This window comes from Erpetoichthys calabaricus, chromosome 18, assembly GCF_900747795.2.
Source record: "Erpetoichthys calabaricus chromosome 18, fErpCal1.3, whole genome shotgun sequence".
NCBI classification, from domain to species: Eukaryota; Metazoa; Chordata; class Cladistia; order Polypteriformes; family Polypteridae; genus Erpetoichthys; species Erpetoichthys calabaricus.
In genome coordinates this window covers 59,173,944-59,199,057 of record NC_041411.2, presented here as the reverse complement: position 1 = coordinate 59,199,057, position 25,114 = coordinate 59,173,944, and the positions used below count along the sequence as shown (strand labels likewise).

Sequence of the window (25,114 nt, the reverse complement as noted above, 5' to 3'; positions counted from 1 at the left end):
TAATTCTCCAACTTCCCGTGTAGGTGGAAGGCTGAAATTTGGCAGGCTCATTCCTTACAGCTTACTTACAACAGTTAGGCAGGTTTCATTTCGAAATACAAAGCGTAATGGTCATAACTGGAACATATTTTTTGTCCATACACTGTAATGGAGGAGGCGGAGTCACGTATCGCGTCATCACGCCTCCTACGTAATCACGTGAACTAAAAACAAGGAAGAGATTTACAGCACGAGTCACACGCGGGAACGAAGGTAAATGACGTTAATTTTTGACTGTCTTTTAATACTGTGTAAGCATACATATTAACACATGTGCAATTAAACGTGTGCATTTACGGGGTGATTTCTCAGGCTTAAAAGCTCACCTTTTATCAAACGCGGGAACAAAGGTAACTGACGTTGTTCACTGTCTTTTAATACTGTGTAACCGTACATATTAACACATGTCCAATTAAACGTGTGCATTTACGCGGTGATTTCTCAGGCTTAAAAGCTCGCCTTTTACTAAAAAGGTAAATGCAAAACTATTTTCAATCAGTTTATTGAAACGCTCCCGTTAAGGATTGCAATAACATATTCGCGAGATAAAACAACGAAGTAGGGGGAAATGGAGGAACAGCCGCAAACAGCGAAGACCAAAAAATTTATTAAACAATTGAGAACGGAGCGAGTTAAGCATACAAGCATGTTCATAAGGGAAACAAAGCACGGTGTAAAACGTAAGTTTAAATTAACTTTATAGAAACGCTCCCGCTGCGGATTGCAATAACATATTCGCGAGATAAAAGTTTAATGAGAAGACACGAGGTATAAACGAACCACACGCCGTGGCGCAACGTTAGGGGCAACAGTTTCAACCATTCTATGATCTGCTTCTCGCAACTGAAAGACGGCACATGGCGGATGTTAGCCGACTTGCTGACCGCAACGTTAGGGGCTTCAAGTATGGCGCTGACGCCACATCTCAGTGCCAACACTTTGCAGACTGTACTTAAAAGACACGCCCTCCTCACTGGACAGTTAAAAACACCAATCAAACTAACGATGACATCAAGTATTACCCAATCAAAACTAGGAAAGGAGGCATCTTCATAAAATGCGTGTGGGATGATTTGCATGAGACGCTGCTTTAAAAAAAAAATGATAAAAAATATACGGGATAAATCCCGTCCAGTATTGATTCAAAACGGGACGCGCAATTTCATTCTCAAACGCGGCACGATTCCGTATTTTAAAGGACGGGTGGCAACCCTACAGTGCCAGGTAACCACCCATACAATCACATTGTGATTCAGACTAGGAATGCAATGAATGTAATTACCCCGATATACATACAAGGCGAAAGTCTTGCAACATTCAAAGATGATTGTTTGGGTTAAGTACACCATACAACATAAAAGAGCTTATGAAGCCTTGAACCGAAAAAAGCAAGATCTCAGAGATCGTAAAAAAAAAAAATAGGAGGTAATGTCGTTTTACTCGCTGTACATTTTAGTCAAACATTACCAGTTATTCCACGAGGGAGACCAGCAGATGAACTCAACGCGTGTTTAAAATCCATGCTTCTCCCACGCTCTGTTATATGTCGCGTGTTCTCGGGTAGGTGCACCAAAAAATTTATACATTTAAGCATGTAATGGGCAAACAAAAAATGAGGTATACCCGAAGGCACTGCAGTAGTACTTAATGCAACTTTACTTCTTAAATTTTAATGTTTTACTGTTTAATAATTTATACGCTTCTTATATGTTGTTCAAATTCTTTTATCAAAATACCACTGACAGCGCAATGCACGATAACATGGAGTGAATACACCATACGCATCCGCCCACGGCTGCCCTGCTGTGCGCAGATAGGAGTTGATTCTACAATAAAATAAAATAAAGATAAAAAGAGTAAAACGATCATCACCCATAAAGCGGATAGTAGACGTGACGTACTATATGTGTACCACATTTCAAGTGTATAGGTGAAACGGTTTGCGAGCTACAGGTCATTTAAAATCCTGGACAGACACACAAATTGCCACGGTAGCAAATTACAGAAGAAGATTTTACTGTTTAATAATTTATATTTATATGAAATGTGCTTCTTATATATTACTTCATATTCTCATATGATAATGATGTTAATGTTTATATTGATTTCTGTGTTATTAAAACTGCATGTATGTGTGTATATGTATATATATATATATATATATATATATATATATATATATATATATACTAGCAAAATACCCGCGCTTCGCAGCGGAGAAGTACTGTGTTAAAGAGGTTGTGAAAAAAAAAGGAAACATTTTAAAAATAACGTAACATGATTGTCAATGAAAGCCCGTTTCAGTCAGTAAGTCTTATGTGTGTGTTTATGTATGTGTGTATATATATGTAGATGTGTATATGTAGATATGTATATATATGTATATGTATATAAATGTTTATGTGTGTGTGTATATTATATATATAATATATATATATATATATATATATAAAAGACAGCAACAGTTATAACAATGACAACACAATTACATTGACAATCATGTTACGTTATTTTTAAAATGTTTCCTTTTTTTTTCATAACCTCTTTAACACACTACTTCTCCGCTGCGAAGCGCGGGTATTTTGCTAGTATATATATATATATATAATATATATACACACACACACACACACACATAAACATATACATACATACACATATATACATATATATACATATCTACATATACACATATATACATATATATATATATATATATATACACACATATCTACATATATACAGTATATCAAAATACCCGCGCTTCGCAGCGGCGAAGTACTGCTTTAAAATTTTTATTAAGAAGAAAAGTAAACCTTTTTAAACCGAGAGAAAATGTATCAATAATTATTTGTTAAGGATCTCTTTGTATAGCACGTTGTCAGTTCGCCCCTCTGCTTGTAATATGACCAAGCTGTGTGGTAGCTTACTGTTGAGCATGCAACGTACAGTTGGCCATGTGAAAAGCAGTCCTGCCTCAAATCAATGCCAACCTTTTGTAGGGTCTGTCCCTGAGACTTATTAATTGTCATTGCGAAGCAGAGCCTTAGTGGAAATTGTAGGCGTTTGAATTGAAATGGGAGATCAGAGGGTATAACGGGGATGCGAGGAATAAAAACTCTCTCCCCTGAGCCACCGCCAGTAAAAATAGTTGCCTCAATGAGGTTGTTTTGCAGACACGTGACCTGAAGTCTCGTGCCATCACAAAGTTTCAGTGGCTGTACGCAAATCCACAATCGGTGTCATATTCTGTTCGTACCTTATCAATTGTGTTATTTGTTTTTTGAACAGGTTTGATTCATCGAAGTGATCACTCCTGCTGCGTTCAGTCACTTCACGTGATCCGCTCTCTTGTGTGATGTTGCGATGTCCACGGGTTTATTTAATGTTAGCTAAGACCCGGCAGTTAAAAGTGTCTTCTCATTAAACTTGTATCTCGCGAATACGGCATTGCAAACGGCAGCGGGTCAGTTCACGTGCTTACGTGGGAAGCGTGATGACGCGATATATTTTGATATATATCAAAATACCCACGCTTCGCAGCGGCGAAGTACTGCTTTAAAAATTTTATTAAGAAGAAAAGTAAACCTTTTTAAACTGAGGAAAATGAACCGGTTGTAATATGACCAAGCTGTGTGCTGAGTTTACTCTTGAGCATGAAATCTAACGTGGTTTGTGCCCTTCAGAATGAAAACAGTTTGCATTTACCTCTTTAATAAAAGGTGAGCTTTTAAGCCTGAGAAATCACCCCGTAAATGCACACGTTTAATTGCACATGTGTTAATATGTATACTTACACAGTATTAAAAGACACTCAACAATTAACGTCATTTACCTTCGTTCCCGCGTTTGACTCGTGCTGTAAATCTCTTCCTTGTTTTCAGTTCACGTGATTACGTAGGAGGCGTGATGACGCGATACGTGACTCCGCCTCCTCCATTAGAGTATATGGACAAAAAACAGGTTCCAGTTATGACCATTACGCATAGAATTTCGAAATGAAACCTGCCTAACTTTTGTAAGTAAGCTGTAAGGAATGAGCCTGCCAAATTTCAGCCTTCTACCTACACGGGAAGTTGGAGAATTAGTGATGAGTGAGTGAGTGAGTCAGTCAGTGAGTGAGTCAGTCAGTGAGGGCTTTGCCTTTTATTAGTATAGATATATATATATATATATATATATATATATTTATACACATACACACACATACATATATACATACATACATACACGCATATAAACATATGTATACAGTGGTGTGAAAAACTATTTGCCCCCTTCCTGATTTCTTATTCTTTTGCATGTTTGTCACACAAAATGTTTCTGATCATCAAACACATTTAACCATGAGTCAAATATAACACAAGTAAACACAAAATGCAGTTTTTAAATGATGGTTTTTATTATTTAGGGAGAAAAAAAAATCCAAACCTACATGGCCCTGTGTGAAAAAGTAATTGCCCCCTGAACCTAATAACTGGTTGGGCCACCCTTAGCAGCAATAACTGCAATCAAGCGTTTGCGATAACTTGCAATGAGTCTTTTACTGCGCTCTGGAGGAATTTTGGCCCACTCATCTTTGCAAAATTGTTGTAATTCAGCTTTATTTGAGGGTTTTCTAGCATGAACCGCCTTTTTAAGGTCATGCCATAGCATCTCAATTGGATTCAGGTCAGGACTTTGACTAGGCCACTCCAAAGTCTTCATTTTGTTTTTCTTCAGCCATTCAGAGGTGGATTTGCTGGTGTGTTTTGGGTCATTGTCCTGTTGCAGCACCCAAGATCGCTTCAGCTTGAGTTGACGAACAGATGGCCGGACATTCTCCTTCAGGATTTTTTGGTAGACAGTAGAATTCATGGTTCCATCTATCACAGCAAGCCTTCCAGGTCCTGAAGCAGCAAAACAACCCCAGACCATCACACTACCACCACCATATTTTACTGTTGGTATGATGTTCTTTTTCTGAAATGCTGTGTTCCTTTTACGCCAGATGTAACGGGACATTTGCCTTCCAAAAAGTTCAACTTTTGTCTCATCAGTCCACAAGGTATTTTCCCAAAAGTCTTGGCAATCATTGAGATGTTTCTTAGCAAAATTGAGACGAGCCCTAATGTTCTTTTTGCTTAACAGTGGTTTGCGTCTTGGACATCTGCCATGCAGGCCGTTTTTGCCCAGTCTCTTTCTTATGGTGGAGTCGTGAACACTGACCTTAATTGAGGCAAGTGAGGCCTGCAGTTCTTTAGACGTTTTCCTGGGGTTTTTTGTGACCTCTCGGATGAGTCGTCTCTGCGCTCTTGGGGTAATTTTGGTCGGCCGGCCACTCCTGGGAAGGTTCACCACTGTTCCATGTTTTTGCCATTTGTGGATAATGGCTCTCACTGTGGTTCGCTGGAGTCCCAAAGCTTTAGAAATGGCTTTATAACCTTTACCAGACTGATAGATCTCAATTACTTCAGTTCTCATTTGTTCCTGAATTTCTTTGGATCTTGGCATGATGTCTAGCTTTTGAGGTGCTTTTGGTCTACTTCTCTGTGTCAGGCAGCTCCTATTTAAGTGATTTCTTGATTGAAACAGGTGTGGCAGTAATCAGGCCTGGGGGTGGCTACGGAAATTGAACTCAGGTGTGATACACCACAGTTAGGTTATTTTTTAACAAGGGGGCAATTACTTTTTCACACAGGGCCATGTAGGTTTGGATTTTTTTTCTCCCTAAATAATAAAAACCATCATTTAAAAACTGCATTTTGTGTTTACTTGTGTTATATTTGACTAATGGTTAAATGTGTTTGATGATCAGAAACATTTTGTGTGACAAACATGCAAAAGAATAAGAAATCAGGAAGGGGGCAAATAGTTTTTCACACCACTGTATATAAACATATGTACATATTTAAGTATGTATTTTAAGGAAGTTTTATTTATTTTAGTATTTTATGGTCACTGAGCAATTAGCCTACAGAATTTCATTTTGTTAATAAAAAATGAATGGTTAACACCTGTGGTCTATAATCCTTATATATAATTTGATAGTATCCGTATGTATGGTGTTCGCGTCAATACCTCGACTCAATACAAGTTAGAACCATGCAATGGGACTCTGCCTCTGTAGTTAGAACATAACGTGGCAAACGCGGACGTAGTATTGCATGATTGGCTAAGAATGTTCGAATGCTACAGTGACGCCGCTGGACGGCCGAGTATAGTAAGTCGGTGTTGGTTTGAGCAGATAAAAGTAAGTTTGGTTGGTTTTTGGAACGTTAGTTTGGTGGGGCGTACTTACCAGGACTAACATCGTCAACTGACTTAAACCCTTCGACAGCTCCGGAACCGTAAGTAATTTAGAAAGTATCGCCATTTGCTTGGTACATCGAAATCTATCTTTGGGCAGTTCGGTTTTGGCATCCGTCCTTCTGACATCTATTGGCAAACTGAGTAATGACGGCTGGGTATTAACAACGGTCATTGTTTAAATTTTAGCCCGCAGATCTAAAATGACTACGCCAACATAATTATTACTCCGACACTGATTAGAGTCGTAAAATACAGTTTGTTTTGAAAATTTGTTTGCCGGAAAAAATCAAATGAGGTGCGCCGAAGAGCTCACGTCTCGCAGCCCCACAGGAAGCTCTTTATTACATTGGCCGAAAAGGTCTATTTTAAGCACAAATCAGTGCCATGATAACAAAATTATTTCAAGGACTTAAAAAAACAAATAATTCTTTGCAGAGAAAGTATGAATTTCACAAACGTAGAATTTGTAGCCCAATTTGATTGGGCTCCCAGTCGCTATGTTTCTTTAAATTGCCAAGAGATGGCCTAAGTGTCCAAGTATGAGAAGGCCGACCATAGACATAGAATTACTAAACGCCGCATGACCAGCACCATCGTACGTCAATGTCGCCGCCACATTGCGAGTGGTACTGCTGTGGAGTGAGGTAATGGATAAAGATGCCTCACGCATGTGCTGCTTGGGATAGTACAAACTGCTGTAGGCTCCAAACCAGATCCCGGGGGATTACATTTCATAGGTGAGGCTGAACAATTCTTCATATTAATATACAAGGGGGCTCCGCCCCCTGCTCGCTTCGCTCGCCTACCCCCGGCGTTGGGTATCCTGAAATACATTAGTCAAGCTCGTTCGTTTTGGAGCTGTGCCCGCTTTGCCTGCGGCATTCCAGACGCGCGTTGTAGGCGCCTGCGTTCATTGATTTTATCCAGGCGGGCTCGTGTTTGTATATCCGTCAGTCGAGGTCGTTCGTTTTGAACCCGTGCCTGCTTTGCTTCCGCAGTGTCAGACGCGCATTGTAGGCGCCTGCGTTCATTGATCTTATCCAGGCGGGCTCGTGTTTGTATCGTTGAGCTGTATTGTGTTTGAATTTGGTGTAAAGCATTCAGCAGTTTGTACAATCCCAAGCAGCACATTATTCCTAACTTCACTCCGCAGTAGTGCCACTCACAATATGGCGGTGACGCCTGCGCCTTCACTCTGCAGTAGTGCCACTCGCATTATGGCGGTGACGCCTGCGCCTTCCATTCTATCTTTGTGGACCTGTGGGGCCTCCGTAGCCTCTCACGGTTGACTCTGGGGTGCAGCGCAGAATCCTCTTTTGTGTGTGGCTGTGTCGTTAGTCGTTAGCTGTGGGCGCGTTGTTGCTTCATTTCTCATTCACGTTAGTTGAGCTCTTTCGTTCTTGGGCCGTGACTACTTCATTCGCGGTGGATAAGACTTCGCTTGCGGTGTATGAGATGCGCGCCTGCGCAGTACGTCTCATGGTCCCATCGCCGTGTACCTGCGTCCATATCCAGTTTATTCTCGGTTAGTAACATGGATAAATTAATTTATATTAATATTTCGCCATTAGAAAATCCCACTTTATAATCTTAGCACTCAAGGTCACCTTACAATAAAATTAAACAACATTAGTAAAATTAAAACAAGAGAATGATAAATCAAACATCAATAATTAGCAAACAAACAAAGATAACTGCCACTAACAGTGCAAAATTCACAATTGGTATGCCAGTTTGAAAAGAAAGGTTTTGAGGGCAGTTTTAAAATGTGTTATTGAATCGAGCTGATGTATATGAGCCGGAAGAAAATTCCCAAGTTCAGGAGCACTATGAGAGACGCTCCAGCTCCCATAGAACAGAGTCTGACGTGTGGTACAGAAAGTAGAGCTGCAGATGAGAATCCAAATGAGCGAGAGGTGTGTCAGTCTGTACGAAATCAGTGAGGTTCTGGAGAGCTTTAAATGTTAAGAGCGGTATTTTGTATTGTATTCTGTAGTTAACAGGGAGCCAGTGAAGCTGAAAGAGAATCGGTGTAATATGTTCGATGGATTTAGAACAGCAGGTTATTATCCTGGCAGCAGAATCCATATTACTAACCGAGAATGGTAAACCGGAAGGCACGGACGCAGGTACACGGCGATGGACCCAGGAGACATAGTGTGCAGGCGCCTACAGCGCGCGTCTCATAAACTGCAAGCGAAGTCTGATCCACCGCGAACGAAGGAGTCACGGCTCAAAAACGAAAGAGCTCAATTAACGTAAATAAGACATGAAGAAACAACGCGCCCATAGCTAACGACTAACGACACAGCCACACAGAAAAGAGGATTCTGCACTGCACCCCAGAGTCAAACGGAAGACACTACGGAGTCCGCAAAGGTCCACAAAGATAGTACGGAAGGCGCGAAAAAGTACGAAAGGTGCAGGCGCCTACAACGCGCTTCTGAACTAAACGTCCACACTACACAGCATGGTCCGGGTAATAAGAATAAACGAACTCTCCGCATTAAATGTTCGGCATCCTCACACGTCCAAACCATATAGCATATGTGAATCACATTACAGTGATGCATTATTAACAGTACAACCACAGAAAACGCTCCGTATTAACAGTAAGTGCAATTATCCATATTACTAACGGTAGACAACGGATAACTAATGGAGTCACGGTCACGGCTCCAAAACGATCCAGCTCAACTAACGGAGCTACAAAAACGAGCCCGCATGGATAAAAAAAATAAACATAGGCGCCTACAACGCGCGTCTGAAACCGCGGAAGCAAAACTGTCTCGGCTCCAAAACCAAACAGCTCGACTAACGGAGCTACAAAAACGAGCCCGCATGGACAAATACAATGAACATAGACGCCTACAACGCGCATCTGAAACAGCGGAAGCAAAGCAGGAACGGGTTCAAAACGAAAGACCACAACTGACGGAGATACAAAAACGAGCCCGCCTGGATAAAAACAATGAATGCAGGCGCCTACAACGCGCTTCTCAAACAACGCAACCAAAGGAGTTACGGCTCCAAAACGAAACATCTCAACTAACGGACATACAGAAACAAGCCCGCCTGAATACAATTAATGAACGCAGGCGCCTACAACACACCTCCCAAACAGCAGAGGCAATAGATAAACGGCAAAGAAAGGAACGACAAACAGCCGCTAAACAATTCCGCCAACTAGCTGACAACGCATTCTGTAATGAGTCCACTATTAATGAACATTCATTAGGATTAATGAATATCATTTGCTGTCATTGTCATTCACTTAACTTCCCTGAAGAAACAACTGGCAATACAACTAATGAGTTTACACGTTGTTGTCAAAAGTGTCAGGTTAGACTGCCTCCTTTAGATGAATATCCTGAATATCTACGGAAGCTTCTAACTAACAATGTACCCGAAAGTAAAAACTTTATGGACTGCATTAGATCCTACAATAGTTCATTTGCTTTTGCATCTACCGGGGTAAATATCAGGCCACCAGCTGGCAATGGCCCATCACAACACAATCTTAACCTTAAAATCGGGACAATAGTCATGCTATTATGAAACCTTAATACCAAACAAGGTTTATGCAACGGTACACATTTAATCATCAACACCATGACAGACAATGTTATTGAAGCAAAAGTACTTACAGGACCACATTCTAACAATACTGTTTTGATTCCTAGAGTTGACCTTACAAGTTCTGACCTGGAATTACCTTTTACACTTAAACAACGCCAATTTCCCATTAAACCTGCATTTGCCATGACAATCAACAAATCCCAAGGACAAACCATGGACAGAGTTGGCATATACCTCTCTGAGCCTGTATTTGGACATGGACAACTTTATGTAGCCTTCTCAAGAGTTCGGCGTTCATTTGACATTAAAGTTAAAGTTATAGATACTCCATACCAAGGAAAACTCATTCAAGGACAACACACCATCTTTACTACAAATGTTGTATAAAGAAATATTCCAATAAATCTTTCTAATGTGCCATGCTATGGGTTCTTTACTTCCTTTGTTCGTCATCTACACCTTTACACTCCAATATATCTCATACATACATCAATGTATTTCGGGTTACCCAACACCAGGGGTTGGCGAGCGAAGCGAGCAGGGGGCAGAGCCTCCTAGTTTTGAAGAAGTTGTAAGCGATGGATACGTTTTTGTGGGATGCCAGATAGAACAGCATCACAGTAATCTATATGTGGGGTGACTCGGGCATTAATCAATACTTCAGTACTATGTTGCGTAAGAACAGAACGAAGTCTAGAAATGTTTCAGAGATGGAAGATGGCAGTCCACGAAATGTTACTTATATGGGAGGAATTATTTATTAATAAATAATAATAATAATAATAATTATTATTATTAGTAATAGTATTATTTAATAATTGCCTTTATTAGTGTATAAATGGATATAAACAATTACATTTAAACGATTCGCCAAAATCTGTTGTATGTAAACGATACTGTTTTAAACATTATTGTTTTTTCATCAGAAAACCCAGTTTCCACGTCTACGTGTATTAGTTTAAATGGCACTTTTACCACTTGCAATAGGGCAGACGCACTGACGTATCGTGTCAACTGGGCAACACAGTGAATGCGGCGTCTATCTATACAGTGATCCCTTGCTATATCACGCTTCGACTTTCGCAATTTTTTGTCATACACGCTTACGTCATTACGCATGCGCTTTCTGAGAACTTTTATCTAAGCCCCACGATGGCTCCTAAACGTGCCGCTTTTTCTAAGCCTTCTGACAATAAAACTAAGCGCCGGAGGAAGATGTATACTATCCAGGAGAAGGTGAAACTCTTGGATATGATCAAAGATGGCAATACCCTACAAAAGCCTCCTCACGCATATGAAAAGACAGCACCAGCAACTGCCTATCAAGATGTTCTTCAGCCACGCACCCAGACACCCACTGCCTACTCCTAGTACTCCTTCAGCGGAAGACAACGACGCACCTGCTGAAGATACTGCACCACCTGAAGACTCTCCTACTGAGGTCGTGCCCTTCATAGGTTAGTGGTTGTGTGTAAGAACTGTGTGTTTGTGTAATTAAATGTACAGTACAATAATCTACTATATAAAAGCGGTCGGGATTGTCCTTCCGTCCCGTGAGTGCAAAGCGTAGCGGTATTCCGCTTATCACAGACTTACTACTTGCGGTACGAAGCGACGCGATGTGAGCAGAGTTCTGGTGCTCCCATCGTTCCCTTGCTTTTGTGCGCGATGTGCTGGAAAAATAGACAAAATTATGTCTCTGGAAATAATTAATGTTGATAGAGTACAAATGCCTCACCGCGTAGTAAATATCAGGGGAGATGGTGCTTGCTTATTCTCATCTATAGCTTATTTAGTGCATGAAACTCTGTCTTTAGCGGTACAGATTCGGGCTGACATTGTACGACTTTGGACAGGCACTTGAGGGGATAAAAAAAAACTTAGGTTTTCGGAAGATGTTATGAATGGGCACTTTGATGTTCTCATTCCCTACACTTACATGCCTGATGTACACATGGAGCGCACACAAATTGAGGATAAAAGTCGGTCGCCTTAAAAGGCGGGTGAGCCTAGTAATAATATGGTATTTGTAACGTCTAATATGTCTTATTTTCTCTTATTTTGTCTAATATATTGGGTAATACGAGTGTAATGGTGACTAAAGGGTGTTATTTCATGTCTAGAGGGCTCTAATAATGTTAAACAACATATTTAGAAGGTCGTAAACAGGTTTTCTATACTCTAACTGCGAAAATATTCGATTTAAAAAATAAAGAATCCTACTCCGCGAAAATTCATTTATCACGGTAGAGTCTGGAACGGATTAACCGTGATAAACGAGGGTTCACTGTATATGTCTATGATTTGTTCACTTTCCGACTTAGTGTAAATAAAGTAAATTCATCTCACTGTGGTGTGTATTCCGTACGTAATACGATGTAACACATTATAATTCTCCTGCTTTATGCGAATATACCCATGCCCCCGGAAAAGAGATGTACAATTCCACGGGCCACTTCAGATGCCAGAGAAAAGTCTATTTCAAGGGTGTCTCAAACGCCACAGCAGACACAATCCAAAGTGGACGAACTTACAATAAAATGTGAATCAGAAAACTGTTTGTTCTATTTCTATGTTCTGTTTCTCTCATTTGGGAAATTCACCAGTTATAGATTCCCAGGCAACACCGGGTACTCCTGCTAGTTTAATCATAAAAATACACTTTAAAATCAGTCAGTAAATTGATTTGGTACTCTGTAAAACTGTGGATCTGAAGAAATGACAAACCAACCTTATTCTCCAAACCTGGCCCTAAGTGAATATTACAGGAAACGATTGTGTAAAGCAAACTAAAAACTGATGGAACTAGGCAAAACTCTTTTTACAGATCACAGAAACCAAATTTCAACAAAATACTTTATTGAAGTCATGCAAATGAATGTATAATTTCTTTGAGATACAGTAACATGTAGAGTGGAAGTACAGCACAAAAACTGCACTAACTTCCCTCTTTCAGATGAAGCAATAAGAGTCAAGGATCATTTAATTCTGCAGATCATACTACAGAGTATAGTATCAAAATATGATGATTGTGACCTGTTGGGGGAGCTCTGATACAAGGAAAAACACCAAAGCAAGAATGGATCCAAACCAAACTGTCAGCGAATAACAAATTAGTAAAGCCAGAAAAAAACCCTGCAATTCCAAATTGGATTTTTAAAAAGTCAAAGAAACAGAGAAATAGAGGGAAAAAAAGACAGAGCTACCAATGAAAAAGCAAGAGATGAAAAAGAATGAAATATTCATGACCATCAACATAAAACTGCTGCAGCACCCAGGCCCACTATAAGTTGGGCAGCTCACCATGATTGTTCCTCCTGTCTGTGTCCGCAAGGGCCGAAGTACTTTTCTTTGAACCAGAAAATTTGGGAGAAGCAGTAGAGGTGGAATCTCTGTGATTGTAGCCACCACGATGGACCACTTAAAAAGGAAGCAAAAAGTCAAATGATTTTAGCTACATATGTATTATATGTGTTGATGCTGTCAGAAGTCTGAATTAAATCATACTATTCTTTTACACCAAATGCCTATTATTTCAAAAGCTGGACATGAGTTTAAGGAGAAGTAAGTAATCGAATAACATCAGAATAGTCACTCATCTACCTTTCTGTCATGTTTTGGATCAATATTTATGTCACATATATAAGATACACTGCAATATGCAGGGAGTATAGAGGTAAAAGTCTGAATGTGTTACTCTACAAAGAGCAAAGCAAGTCCATTAAATATCTTTTCGGCTGGCTATTTTATTGCCGAAGCAACAAATGGCAAAGTCTCTTCAATGCTAAGTGATCCCTAGGGTTTAGAGATCAGGCTACATTACACATTTTACCTACCAATAAAGCTCCCACACATACACATTCCATTATGTTCATTAATTCCAAGGAGCTTGTGAAGCTTCCAGTGGTGTTTATCACTGATTTTCAAGGAAGAGAGTAACTTATCTGACTGGTAAATTAAAGACCAACTCTGAAAGTTTGGCATAAGGTGGAATAAGTGCAGGCTTCAACTGACACATATACACGCACAAGCATGTACCTTGTGTAAACATAAAAACACCACAAAATCAGCAAGAAATTAAAATGATGATTCAAGGCCAGGCTAGGGATCACAAACACAATGAATTTCACATGAAACATATCGTAGAATAGAAAAGACTATATCAAATCCCACAAAAGTGAGTAATGAGAACAGCTCTGCTTGATATGTTCATTAAAATACAGAGTCACATCAGACGCACACAACGATGTACTGGGATACCTCTCGTGAGCCTTCCAAGATATGGGTCTGTGTTCAGCAAAAAGAGAGAAAATATATTTGCACATGTAAATGAATAAGTATCTTATTTTCTTCTAGTACCTCTTTTTTTCAAAGTGAAAACATCCAAAAAAGAGCAGCCTTTAAATGCCTATCTATAAATCTTTAATCTACTATAATTCTCATTAAAGTTCAGATGTTCATTAAAGATCTAAAATGAAATATCTGCTCTAGACATATACAGTACTTAATGTACAGGTTGGTCAATATGCATAAAAATGTTATCAGGTGTGATCCATCCTTGAACTTGGAAAACCAATGTGTAGAGTGCTATAAACAAATTCATGCAACCATTGCTACTAATATGGATATGACACAGTGATTCACCAGTGTCAGCATATGCTCCTTCCAGCAAATTAAAATGGGAGTCTGCTTTAGTTGTGTCTTTTCTAGAACACCTGGAAATTAGGTAGTTCTACTTTACTTTTAGCATATAAGTGATGCTCAAGTTTGCTCCCATTGCTGTACTTGACCCATTAAGCTTGGAGACTCAGTTTCCTCTGAAAGTAGAGGGTACAAAAATGGGTTCATGGAAGCAGCATAAGGGCAATAAGAAATAATGCTTACACACATCTTTAGATAATTCAGTTTTTAAACATGATATCTACCAAATGTATGATTCCAGATAAGTTTGCAATTGGACATCACAATTGTACATGCAACAGAAAATGGCAGACAGTGAAATCTGACTTATCAAATCATGATAAGCAGATATCAGCAAAATCTAGCTCAGCTGCAGTAGGATAGGTTAGTGAGGTGACAAATATATGGTGCAAATATGCAAAGCTGAATTAAAAAGTGCCCAATCCTGGTCCTTCAAATTCTGTGCTTGTCAGTGAAAACTAATAGAATTTACAATTCTTTCAATAAGCTGTTACTTGGGCCAATTAATCAAAATATGGGGGCATGCTTATGATTTAGGACCAGAATTGTGTTTACTCAGAATTTATTAGGAACCATATCCCAAATGATGAAGGGATATGAATGCTAACTTACTCACAACTTACTGCCAGTGTTAGCAGTAAAGTCTAAAGTGCTATAGATGTATCAAATAAAATGGGTTTAAAAGGTAATGTGACAAACATGCAACATCAATCTTAAAATAAAGTGCAGCAAAAACATGTTCACACAGAAATATCTTTTCTCAGACATTATTTTCAGTTTGTAGTCTTTCATTTCATAGGCAATATAAGCCAATGAATACAATAAATTAAGTTACTTTAAAGAGCAACCCATTTTAGAGTCATAATAGCACACAACAGGTAGGTTGGATGCGACTCTACTGTATTCAAGAGAATCTACAGGTCAGCATCTTGACAGGTTGGTGGCCTGAATTAACTAGTGGTCCTTAAGGTCAGTTTTAGAGTCCCCATTTGGCTGCAGGCTGTTTTCCTAACCAATTTTTTTTATTTTAACTGGATCCCTACTTAATTAAGAAAGTTGTTATTTCCAAGTTTTACATTTTTTACAGTAATTCAGAAATTGCAAATTGGTTATTGTAAAATTTTAATTAATAAAGCAAGAATATATGTGTTATATGAATGAGAATTCTTTCTGTTTGTCATTCAGTATTTTGTTCTTTTTATATTCTGGTTATTTAAGTCATTATTTACTAATAAGCCCACAAGAGGGTAATATGAAAATAGATGCTCCACAGAATAAATGCATTAAAAAGAAAATGACAAAATAGACTTAAGAATTTTAAAGATATATCAAAAATGTTTTTTTTTTTAATTTCATTTAAATGTAAATCTCACTTTTCTGAATGAAAAATAATACAAGAAAAGGCTGATTAAATTAAATGAGACCGATTAAAGGTAAAATGATTCATGATTGTGGAACTGGCTAAAACAAAAATCTGCAGCCACAACTGCATAATCTCCCTTCCCCCAAAGAAACTGAAAATCCTTCAGCTAAACCATGAGATCCCCCAGGAACAACCAAAATACTGTCATTCTTACAAATTTAAAAATTCTGTAAGTACAATTTGGATCTTTAATAATGGCAGACACAAGATGTGCATCTTCCTTCACAATACCACAGTGTTAAACTGACTGACACAAAGAAGTCAAATTACCTTCAGCTTGTTAAGATAACCCCTGGTGTGTACAACCAGCAAATCCTCCTCTGTAGCTTCTCGAGCCTTAACTATATTGTCATCAGTTATTAGATGTTTCTCTTAGACAAAAAAAGAAATAAAAATGTTTCAGAAATTATTTTTCATTTGAAATTTATTCTGGTTTTAAAGACACCCATTGAAAGTAAAACAGCTCATTTATGCTTAACAATAAATGTTTCACCATTTAACATTCATTGTTACAATAACCACTGTAAATTTTCTTTCATGTGGTGAGAAAAGTCAGCTTGGATTTTGTGCTTATTTTAGAAAAAAGGAAAGGCAGAGATGCCCTTGAAACGTTTATAAAACAGGAATGCGGTGGATACCTAGTTAAAAAGGCTTAATAATATGCCTCTGGAAACTGGATCTGTGCTTCTTTGGAAAAAGGCAGGCAAAGAGAAATTTAACTAGGCAGAATTATCTTTACACTGGGAAGAGGTGTAAAGTAATTTTTACTGGAGGATCTCAGTAATTTTAGGACTATCCGAATCATTGTTGTGGTGTGAAATTTTGTATACAAGTTGATAAATATTTTGAATATCTTTATTTGTAACTTAGACAAAGCAACATAATATTAGTGTTATATCACTGAGAAGAACAGCAATGGTTTGATGTTTAACCCACAACCCACAACCCCCCCCCCCCCCCCCCCCCCCTTAAGGACTAAGTGTTTGTAATTTTATGACAGGGTTGGGGGAAGTGCCTAAAACCAGTTTGGCAAATATTACTCTGTAGGACTGGCTCAATCAACCCCAACAGCTGGAAAGCATCAACTCAACAAATGGTTTTGGGGGCAGGTGTGAAAGGCATTGCGTGCTCCCATTGGTCTGAACTATCTATGTTTGGAGGCCATTCTGTAGCACAACGCCCTATTGGTGTAAGGATTTGGACAAACAATGTATACATTCGGTTGCTTTACCCCTCCCTATCTTTTCTCTCACCATCATGATGAAGGAGCATCTTACACACCATGAACTGAAATGAAGACCACACTGAGAAGCACAACTTGGCAGCCATATTGAGACAGGCATGCGGCCGGTCCTGAAGAAAGCCATAAAATGATGACTTAATTAGACATTTAAAGTAACTGCAAATCTGTGTGACGCCTGAAACTACATATCAGCATATATCAGGTTGTATGGTTGCCAATAGTCAAATATACTTTGTTAATTGTTATTATCTTATGAATATTACCAATAATACATTATTTAAAGCTTGTAACTCGACTCCTGCTTGTCTTTTACTCTATGCAATTGCCTGAAGTTATAGATGTAGAAGGGAAGGTGGGTTGAAGTTATAAAGCACTATACCTTATAAACAGTGGTAAGTCTATGGGATTTGAGGTATTCTGACAAAGGCTACACATTAATAATATAAGAGGGGAAAGCAGAGTAATATAAAACTCTACCAAGACAAAACAATTACTCATTTCAGTAACTTTTCATGGGCGTATTCACATCTCAGTAAGCATTATGGAGACATTTAGGTTCTATAAAAAGTCTGTAATAAATAACCCCCAGGTTAAGCTAGCCCTGTGCAAATCAACATGTTAGTAAAATTCTGTCAATTGAGCATCAAATGGGACTAAAGTTATGAAGGTCCTCCAGTAAAAATTACTTAACCGAGTGCCCAGAATTGAAAAAAAAAATTGTTGGTGTACTACTTGTTATGCATGCTGAATAACGGGGGGTGAGAAGTGCTATATCCTCTCAGAGGCCCAATTTGGAGGTACAAATGGACACATTGTTCTTAAAAATAAAGGTTGCTAATGCAGTACAAACTTTTGGTATGCATACATTAATTAAAGGGAACAGGGAAATCCTGGTATAGAGTAAAGCACTGCTGATAAATCACTGCCTTTACACCACCTCCTGGTTTAAAAACTAACGCTGTCCAAACAGAGTTTGAGAAAAGGAGAAAGTCCTCATAGAATGGCATGCAAAAATATTCAATCCCCTTAAAGTCATCATAATTTTATGTATGACAAAATATTTATACACGTTTATTCATTCAGTATTTTTAATGTTAACTCTTATGCTGTAACAATACATTTCCAAAGTTAAAGTAATCCATTTTCTGTTGATATTTAACTGAATAAGAAAAACTCAAAAGTTAGTTTTTGCATAAGTATTCAAGCCCTACATATTAATACTTTGTTGAGAACCCTTTTGCAGCAATAACAGGCTTAATTCTTTTGGAGTAAGTATGTACCACTTTCACACATAGATAGATAGATACATTGTGCAAGAATGAGTCTTTCCCATTCTTATTGGCAGAATTTAAAGAGATCCTCTAGGTTGGTGGGAATGACGCCAATGGACAGCAGTTATGAAACAGTGCCACAGATTCTCAATAGGACTAAGATCAGGCATTTGACTTAACCATTCCAAAACATTCACCTTTCAGTTTCTGAGCCATTCCAGTGTCACTTTGGCCTTATGCTTAAGGTCAAGATCATGTTCAAAAATTAATCTTCTCCTGAGCCGCAGATTTATAGCAGGTGGAACAAGTTGTCCATCCACTGTCCCTTCAACTCTGACAAGATTCCCAGTCCCAGCACATGAAAATCATCCCAAAAAGCATGATGCTGTCACCACCATATTTCACTGCAGGTATGATGTTTCTTGAGGCATGGACCAGTGTTAGTTTTAACACCACACACAACACTTTGATGTCTTGTTAAAAAGTTCGATTTTGGTCTCATCCAACCATAAAACCTTCTCCCACATAGTAACTGGGTCTTTCTCATTCTTTGCAGCAAGTGCTATACATGCTTTTATGTGGACCTTCTTAAGAAATGGCTTCATATTTCTTCATAACCCTCCTGTAGACACCAGTTTTATGGAAAGCTCTTGAAACTGTGGGCAATGCACCTGCAATCCAGTTGCAGCCAAACAGCACTACAGACTTTTGAGAGTGAAGGTTATATATTTTGTTTAATTGTATTAGAATCAAACAACAATCCATACAAGTAAAAGTCAAGTTTAACAAAACTTGGTTCAAAACTAATCCACCCCCACCCATGAGAAAGACAGCCAGGCCAACAGAGCAAAACTTTACCAATAGTAAAAATATGTACAGTAATCCCTCCTCCATCGCGGGGGTTGTGTTCCAGAGCCACCCGCGAAATAAGAAAATCCACGAAGTAGAAACCATATGTTTATATGGTTATTTTTATATTGTCATGCTTGGGTCACAGATTTGTGCAGAAACACAGGAGGTTCTAGAGAGACAGGAACATTATTCAAACACTGCAAACAAACATTTGTCTCTTTTTCAAAAGTTTAAACTGTGCTCCATGACAAGACAGAGATGACAGTTCCATCTCACAATTAAAAGAATGCAAACATATCTTTCTCTTCAAAGGAGTGCGCATCAGGAGCAGATAATGTCACATAGATAGAGAAAAGCAAACAAATCAATAGGGCTGTTTGGCTTTTAAGTATGCGAAGCACCGCGGCACAAAGCTGTTGAAGGCAGCAGCTCACACCCCCTCCGTCAGGAGCAGAGAAAGAGAGAGAGAGAGAGAGATAGAGAGAGACAGAGTTTGTTTTTCAATCAAAAATCAATACGTGCCCTTCGAGCTTTTAAGTATGCGAAGCACCGTGTAGCATGTCGTTTCAGGAAGCAGCTGCACAAAAGATAGCAACGTGAAGATAATCTTTCAGCATTTTTAGACGAGCGTCCGTATCGTCTAGGTGTGAGAACAGCCCCCCTGCTCAATCCCCCTACGTCAGGATCAGAGAAAGTCAGCGCAAGAGAGAGAGAAAAGTAAGCTGGGTAGCTTCTCAGCCATCTGCCAATAGCGTCCCTTGTATGAAATCAACTGGGCAAACCAACTGAGGAAGCATGTACCAGAAATTAAAAGACCCATTGTCCGCAGAAATCCGCAAACCAGCAAAAAATCCGCGATATATATTTAAATATGCTTACATATAAAATCCGCGATGGAGTGAAGCCGCGAAAGGCGAGCGCGATATAGCGAGGGATCATTGTAAATAAATAAATAAAAATAAATAAATATAATAAAAAAAGAGAGGAGGTAATCCGTTTCCTCAATTTAAGTGCTAATTCTAAAATGATATTGATTAGAATCTGCCAAGTTTTGAAAACGTTTTGTACACATCCTCTGAGTGAGAATTTGATTTTTTTCCAGTTTTAGATAATATCTAACATCAGTTACCCACCGACTTAATAGAGGTGAGTTAGCATTCTTCTGGTTGAGCAAGATAAGTCAATGAGCCAATGGTGGAGTAAAGGCAATTACAGTTTGTTTGTCCCTTTTCCACTTTAAGACCATCTGGAAGTACACCAAACACAGCTGTTAGTGGATTAGGAGGGATTGTGACACTAAGACTGTCTGAAAGGCATTTAAAGATTTTGGTCCAGTATGACGTTAATTTGATGCACGCCCAAAACATGGCCCAATGAGGCTGGAACTAGATTTCAATGTTCACAGGTTGGATCTTGCCCTGGAAACATTTTGGACAATTTTAAACAAGACAGATACACTCAATATATAATTTTAAGTTGGATTGTACAGTATATTAAATTGTATGCTTTGCGCATATGGAGCTCGAGTGAATTCAATGCATTGCCATCTTTCACTACTTTCTAAAATGTTAAGTGAGAGATCCTTTTCCCAATGTACTTTGGGATCTTTGAAAGGGAGGGACTTTAAAATGTTTTTATAAATTAAAGAAATGCTGTCCGAGTCCTCAAGACTGATCAATGTTTTTTACGGAATAAGAGTTTGGTGGGAGGTGAGGGAAATGGGGCAGGTTTTGTTTAACAACGTTTCTGATTTGAAGGTAGTGAAAGAAATGTGTTGCTGGAAAGTTAAATTTGGAGTGTAATTGTTCATAGGATGCAAAGATGTTGTCTATGTACAGATCTCCAAGTAATTCAATCCTGAATGTTTTCCAGACATTAAAAACTGTGTACGTTTGAGAGGGTGAAAAAAGGTGGTTCTCGTGCAGAGGTGCCACAGATAAAAGCTTCTCTGTCTTAAAATACTTCCTACATTGGTTCCATATTCTGAGTGAGTGAAGCACCATTGGGTTGATAGTATATTGGCGATGACTTGTACTTATTGGGGTACAAAGCAAGGAATATAAAGAAGTACTGCAGGATTTTATTTCTATTGCGGACCAAGCCTCTGTCTTTCCATCTATTTGTGTTAGGTAGAGCTATGCCACCCTCTACCTTAGGTCTTTGTAGGGTCGCCATTTGGATACGTGGAAGTTTTGAATTCCAAATGAATGATGTTATGATTGAATCTATTTCTTAAAAATTGATTCATTGATGTATATTCATCTTGACAACGTTAATTCTTCCACCTAAAGTGAGATGGAGGGTAGACCATCACGGCAAGTCTTGCTTAATGTTTTCCATGCAGACAGCAAAACTTTTGATGATAAACAGCTTTATGTTTATTTGTGATGTTTACCCCGAGGTATTTAAACTGATCTACAATGATAAAAAGGAAGGTGTCCAATCGTAATGTTCTATGCTTGAGAATTTACTGGAAAGAGCACACTTTTGTTCAAATTAATTCTGAGACCAGAAATCTTTTGAAATTCTGTTAGTGCTGTTAGGACTGCAGGCACAGTATTTTGTGGATCGGATATATACAGTACCATAGCATCTGCTTATAGTGATATTTTCTGTTCAAGTCCTTCTCTGATAATCCCCTTTATCTCATAAGCATTTCGACAGTGAGCTGCCTATGGCTCAAAAAGCAGACGTCCACATGTCAGGTGCCGGCGACAGACACGTCACCCACCCCGAAGGATTGTGGGAAGGAGAAGGTCCGTGTCCAGCTGCTTGTGGCTTCACCCAGGAAAGGACGGACTTGGTTTTTCCGAAGGGGGAGGCGAGCGAAGCACTGCTCTCCCTACAAAAAGGTAAGGAGGTCCGGGAAATGACTGATCGGTCCATCGATAATTGAGACAGACAGATCGCAGTCAGCCAAAAGCGGCACCGCGGACCTCCAAAAAGAACTCCAAATCCCAGGCTCCCTTGCAGAACCCGTCAGAGTACGTGCCAGGAGTGGGCGTGCTCATTGGCTCCCAGCTGGAGGGTAAGGCTAGTGATCTACTGAGCATACCTCCGGCTGAATTAAATAACTTTTTGGACGCACGTGAGCTGGAGAAGTTGCTTCAGCCTGTGCACAGTTTTTTGCAGATTGTCACTATGATAAAGAAGATCGTGGAGGAGCTGGGAGTAGCAGCTGAAGCACCGTTGAAAAAGGTAGACGAGTACCTACGGCGATTTGGTCAGGAGCCTCCCGTCATGATAAATGCAGTGGTACAGGTGAGTTCAACCGGTACCGCATATAATGAAATATTGACGCAGTGTGAACCGGGCCGTGATTACTTAGTAGCGGGTGCCAAGTCACCGCGAGCCCCACAAGAGAGGCAGAAACGTGGACCGGTTGCATGGTGGAAGGGTTGATCGACCCTAAAGACACAGACACCGGTCATATATAAATCAAAGGGGATTCAGACAGTAAGGGGGCTTTCTCATACACATAAAGAGACCCAAACTGTGGATAAGCCCCAGATTAAACAGGAGATCCCAAAAATGAAGCGCAGATCTCCTGACAAAATAGAAAAGAGAACTGGGACATAAGAGGCGGTCGTAGAACCCTCCTCAGCGGGAAAAGGGGTGGAGCCAGAGTTTCCTAGGTGTTTCCAGTCTCGCAGAGGGATACAAACGGGAGAACAACGGCTATGCTACTACTGCCGCCGGCCGGGCCACGTATGGCGAAGTTGTCCTCAGAGGACAGAGGATCAGAGGGGTTCCCTATACAATGTTCCCTCTAGGTTCTCTGGGGAGTCTTTACGACGTAGCCAAAGCCCAACCCATGGATCCTCCTGGAGGAAGACGTCCCTCGCGGGGCTGGACGCTCCGCCCCACTGGGCTTCACTGAGGAGAGGGAACTGTGGGATATGGCCGGCCATTCATCCCGGCCAATACCCCCAGGCCGCTAGGTGGAGCCCTCCCTGTAGCGTGGAAGTGCCCCGAATGCCAGCAGGGAATTATGGACACTGGAATTTTAATTCACAACCCTGCTGGATACCATGGGGGCCGCCAGAGGACACTGCAGGGAGGAGTGAGGACTATTTTCCCTACACCCCGGAAGTATGTCCCAGTCACATGGGCAGAAGAAATGACGTGCTTCCGGGATGAAAAAGAAGAGTTTTGATCTGACCCGGAAGTGCTAAGAAGTCACATGGACTGAGGGTTCAGAAGCACTTCCGGGTCACAGACTATAAAAGGACTTTAAGAGATCCCAGATGTTGAACTGAGTTGGGAGGCAGGGTGGCTAAGCGTCTGGGAGTGGAGGGTTGTTTATTTGAATATTGTTTATTGGAGATTTGTGGAGTGGAGGGTGCTTTATGCATATTATTATTATAATAAATTCAATATTTGGACTTTTACCTGGTGTCTGGCGTGGTGTCCGAGGGTTCAAGGGAGCAACAGCATCCTTATCTGTCACAGTTGTTAATATAAACTGAAGCTTCTGGACTGGTATACAGTAGTTTAATCCATGCACAAATGTTCGGGCCAAACCCAAATTTCTCCAATATGTTAAAAAGGTAGCTCCATTCAACCATATCAAATGCTTTTCTGCATCCAACAATATCATCATCTCTGAGGTGTTAGACTTTGTGAATGAATTTATTACATTAAACAGGCATTGAAGATTGGAAGCTAAGTGTCTGCTTTTAATAAATCTAGTTTGGTCTTGTGATATTCCCAAAGGAAGCACTTTCTCAATCCTTCTAGCTAAGACTTTGGAGAGTATCTTAACATCATTATTCAAAAGTGAGATTGGTCTGTATGATAAACATTGTAATAAGTCCGTGCTTAGGAAAGACAGTAATTAAGGCATGACGAAAAGTTTGAGGTATGATTTTACTGTCTCTAGCTTCTGTAAATGTAGCTAATAAAAGGGGAGCTGGCCTAACTGAGAGTTTTTTTTATAAAATTTGGCAGGGTAGCCATCAGAGCCTGCTGCTTTCCCACTCTGAAGTGAGTTAATAGCATCTAGTAATTCTGACAGTGCCAGAGATTTATCCAATTCCTCTGCACTAGAAGTATCTAGTTGTGGTATCTGTAATGTATCCAGAAATGCATTAGGTTGTTTCTTGTCTTCTTTAAACTGAGTTGAATAAAAGGACTTGTAGTAGTCTCTTAATATGTGCATTATATTTTTATGGTCAATGATTTTTTCTCTGTCTGTGTTGGTAATTGCTCGGATTGCATTGCAAACTTCCTGCTTGTGGATTTGTTGAGCTAAAATCTTATTAGCTTTCTCACTGTGTTCATAGTAATGATGTCTTGATTTAAAAATGAGTTGTTCTGTTTCTTTAGTTGTCAAGAGGTTGAGTTCTGAATGCAGAGCCTGTCTTTTCCTATGAAGTGCTTCGTTTGGACACCTGGCATGTTCTTGATCTATTCTTGTAATTTCACTGATTAGCTATGATACCTTCTTGGTTTCCAATTTATTTTTGTGGGTAAGGTATGAAATAATAAGTCCTCTTAAGAAAGCCTTCAGAGTTTCCCCAGAGTATTTCTGCAGAAACCTCCCAGAATGTATTCATCTCTAAAAAAAAAAAAAATCGATTTGCTTTGATATATATCCTGTACAGTTCTCGTGCGCTAATAAAAATAGGTTAAGATGCCATCTGCGAGATGAGTAAGTGAGGATTAGTGATTTTAGCTCCGTGATCAAAGGGGAGTGGTCGGAGTTAACAATAG

The 25,114-nt window shown here is 39.5% G+C and overlaps 1 protein-coding gene across 3 annotated transcripts in view; it reads right to left on the bottom strand.

The window, feature by feature from the left end:
• The window catches only part of hdac11 (histone deacetylase 11), a 217,149-nt gene that overhangs the window by 158,728 nt on the left and 33,307 nt on the right, over positions 1–25,114 (bottom strand). For all 3 annotated transcript variants that reach the window (XM_051921512.1, XM_051921513.1, XM_028824035.2), the window contains exons 4-5: positions 16,304–16,404; positions 13,213–13,329 (exon numbers count right to left, since the gene is read on the bottom strand). In XM_051921512.1, the coding sequence (XP_051777472.1) occupies positions 13,213–13,329; positions 16,304–16,404 (218 nt within the window). The remainder of the gene's footprint in view (positions 1–13,212; positions 13,330–16,303; positions 16,405–25,114) is intronic.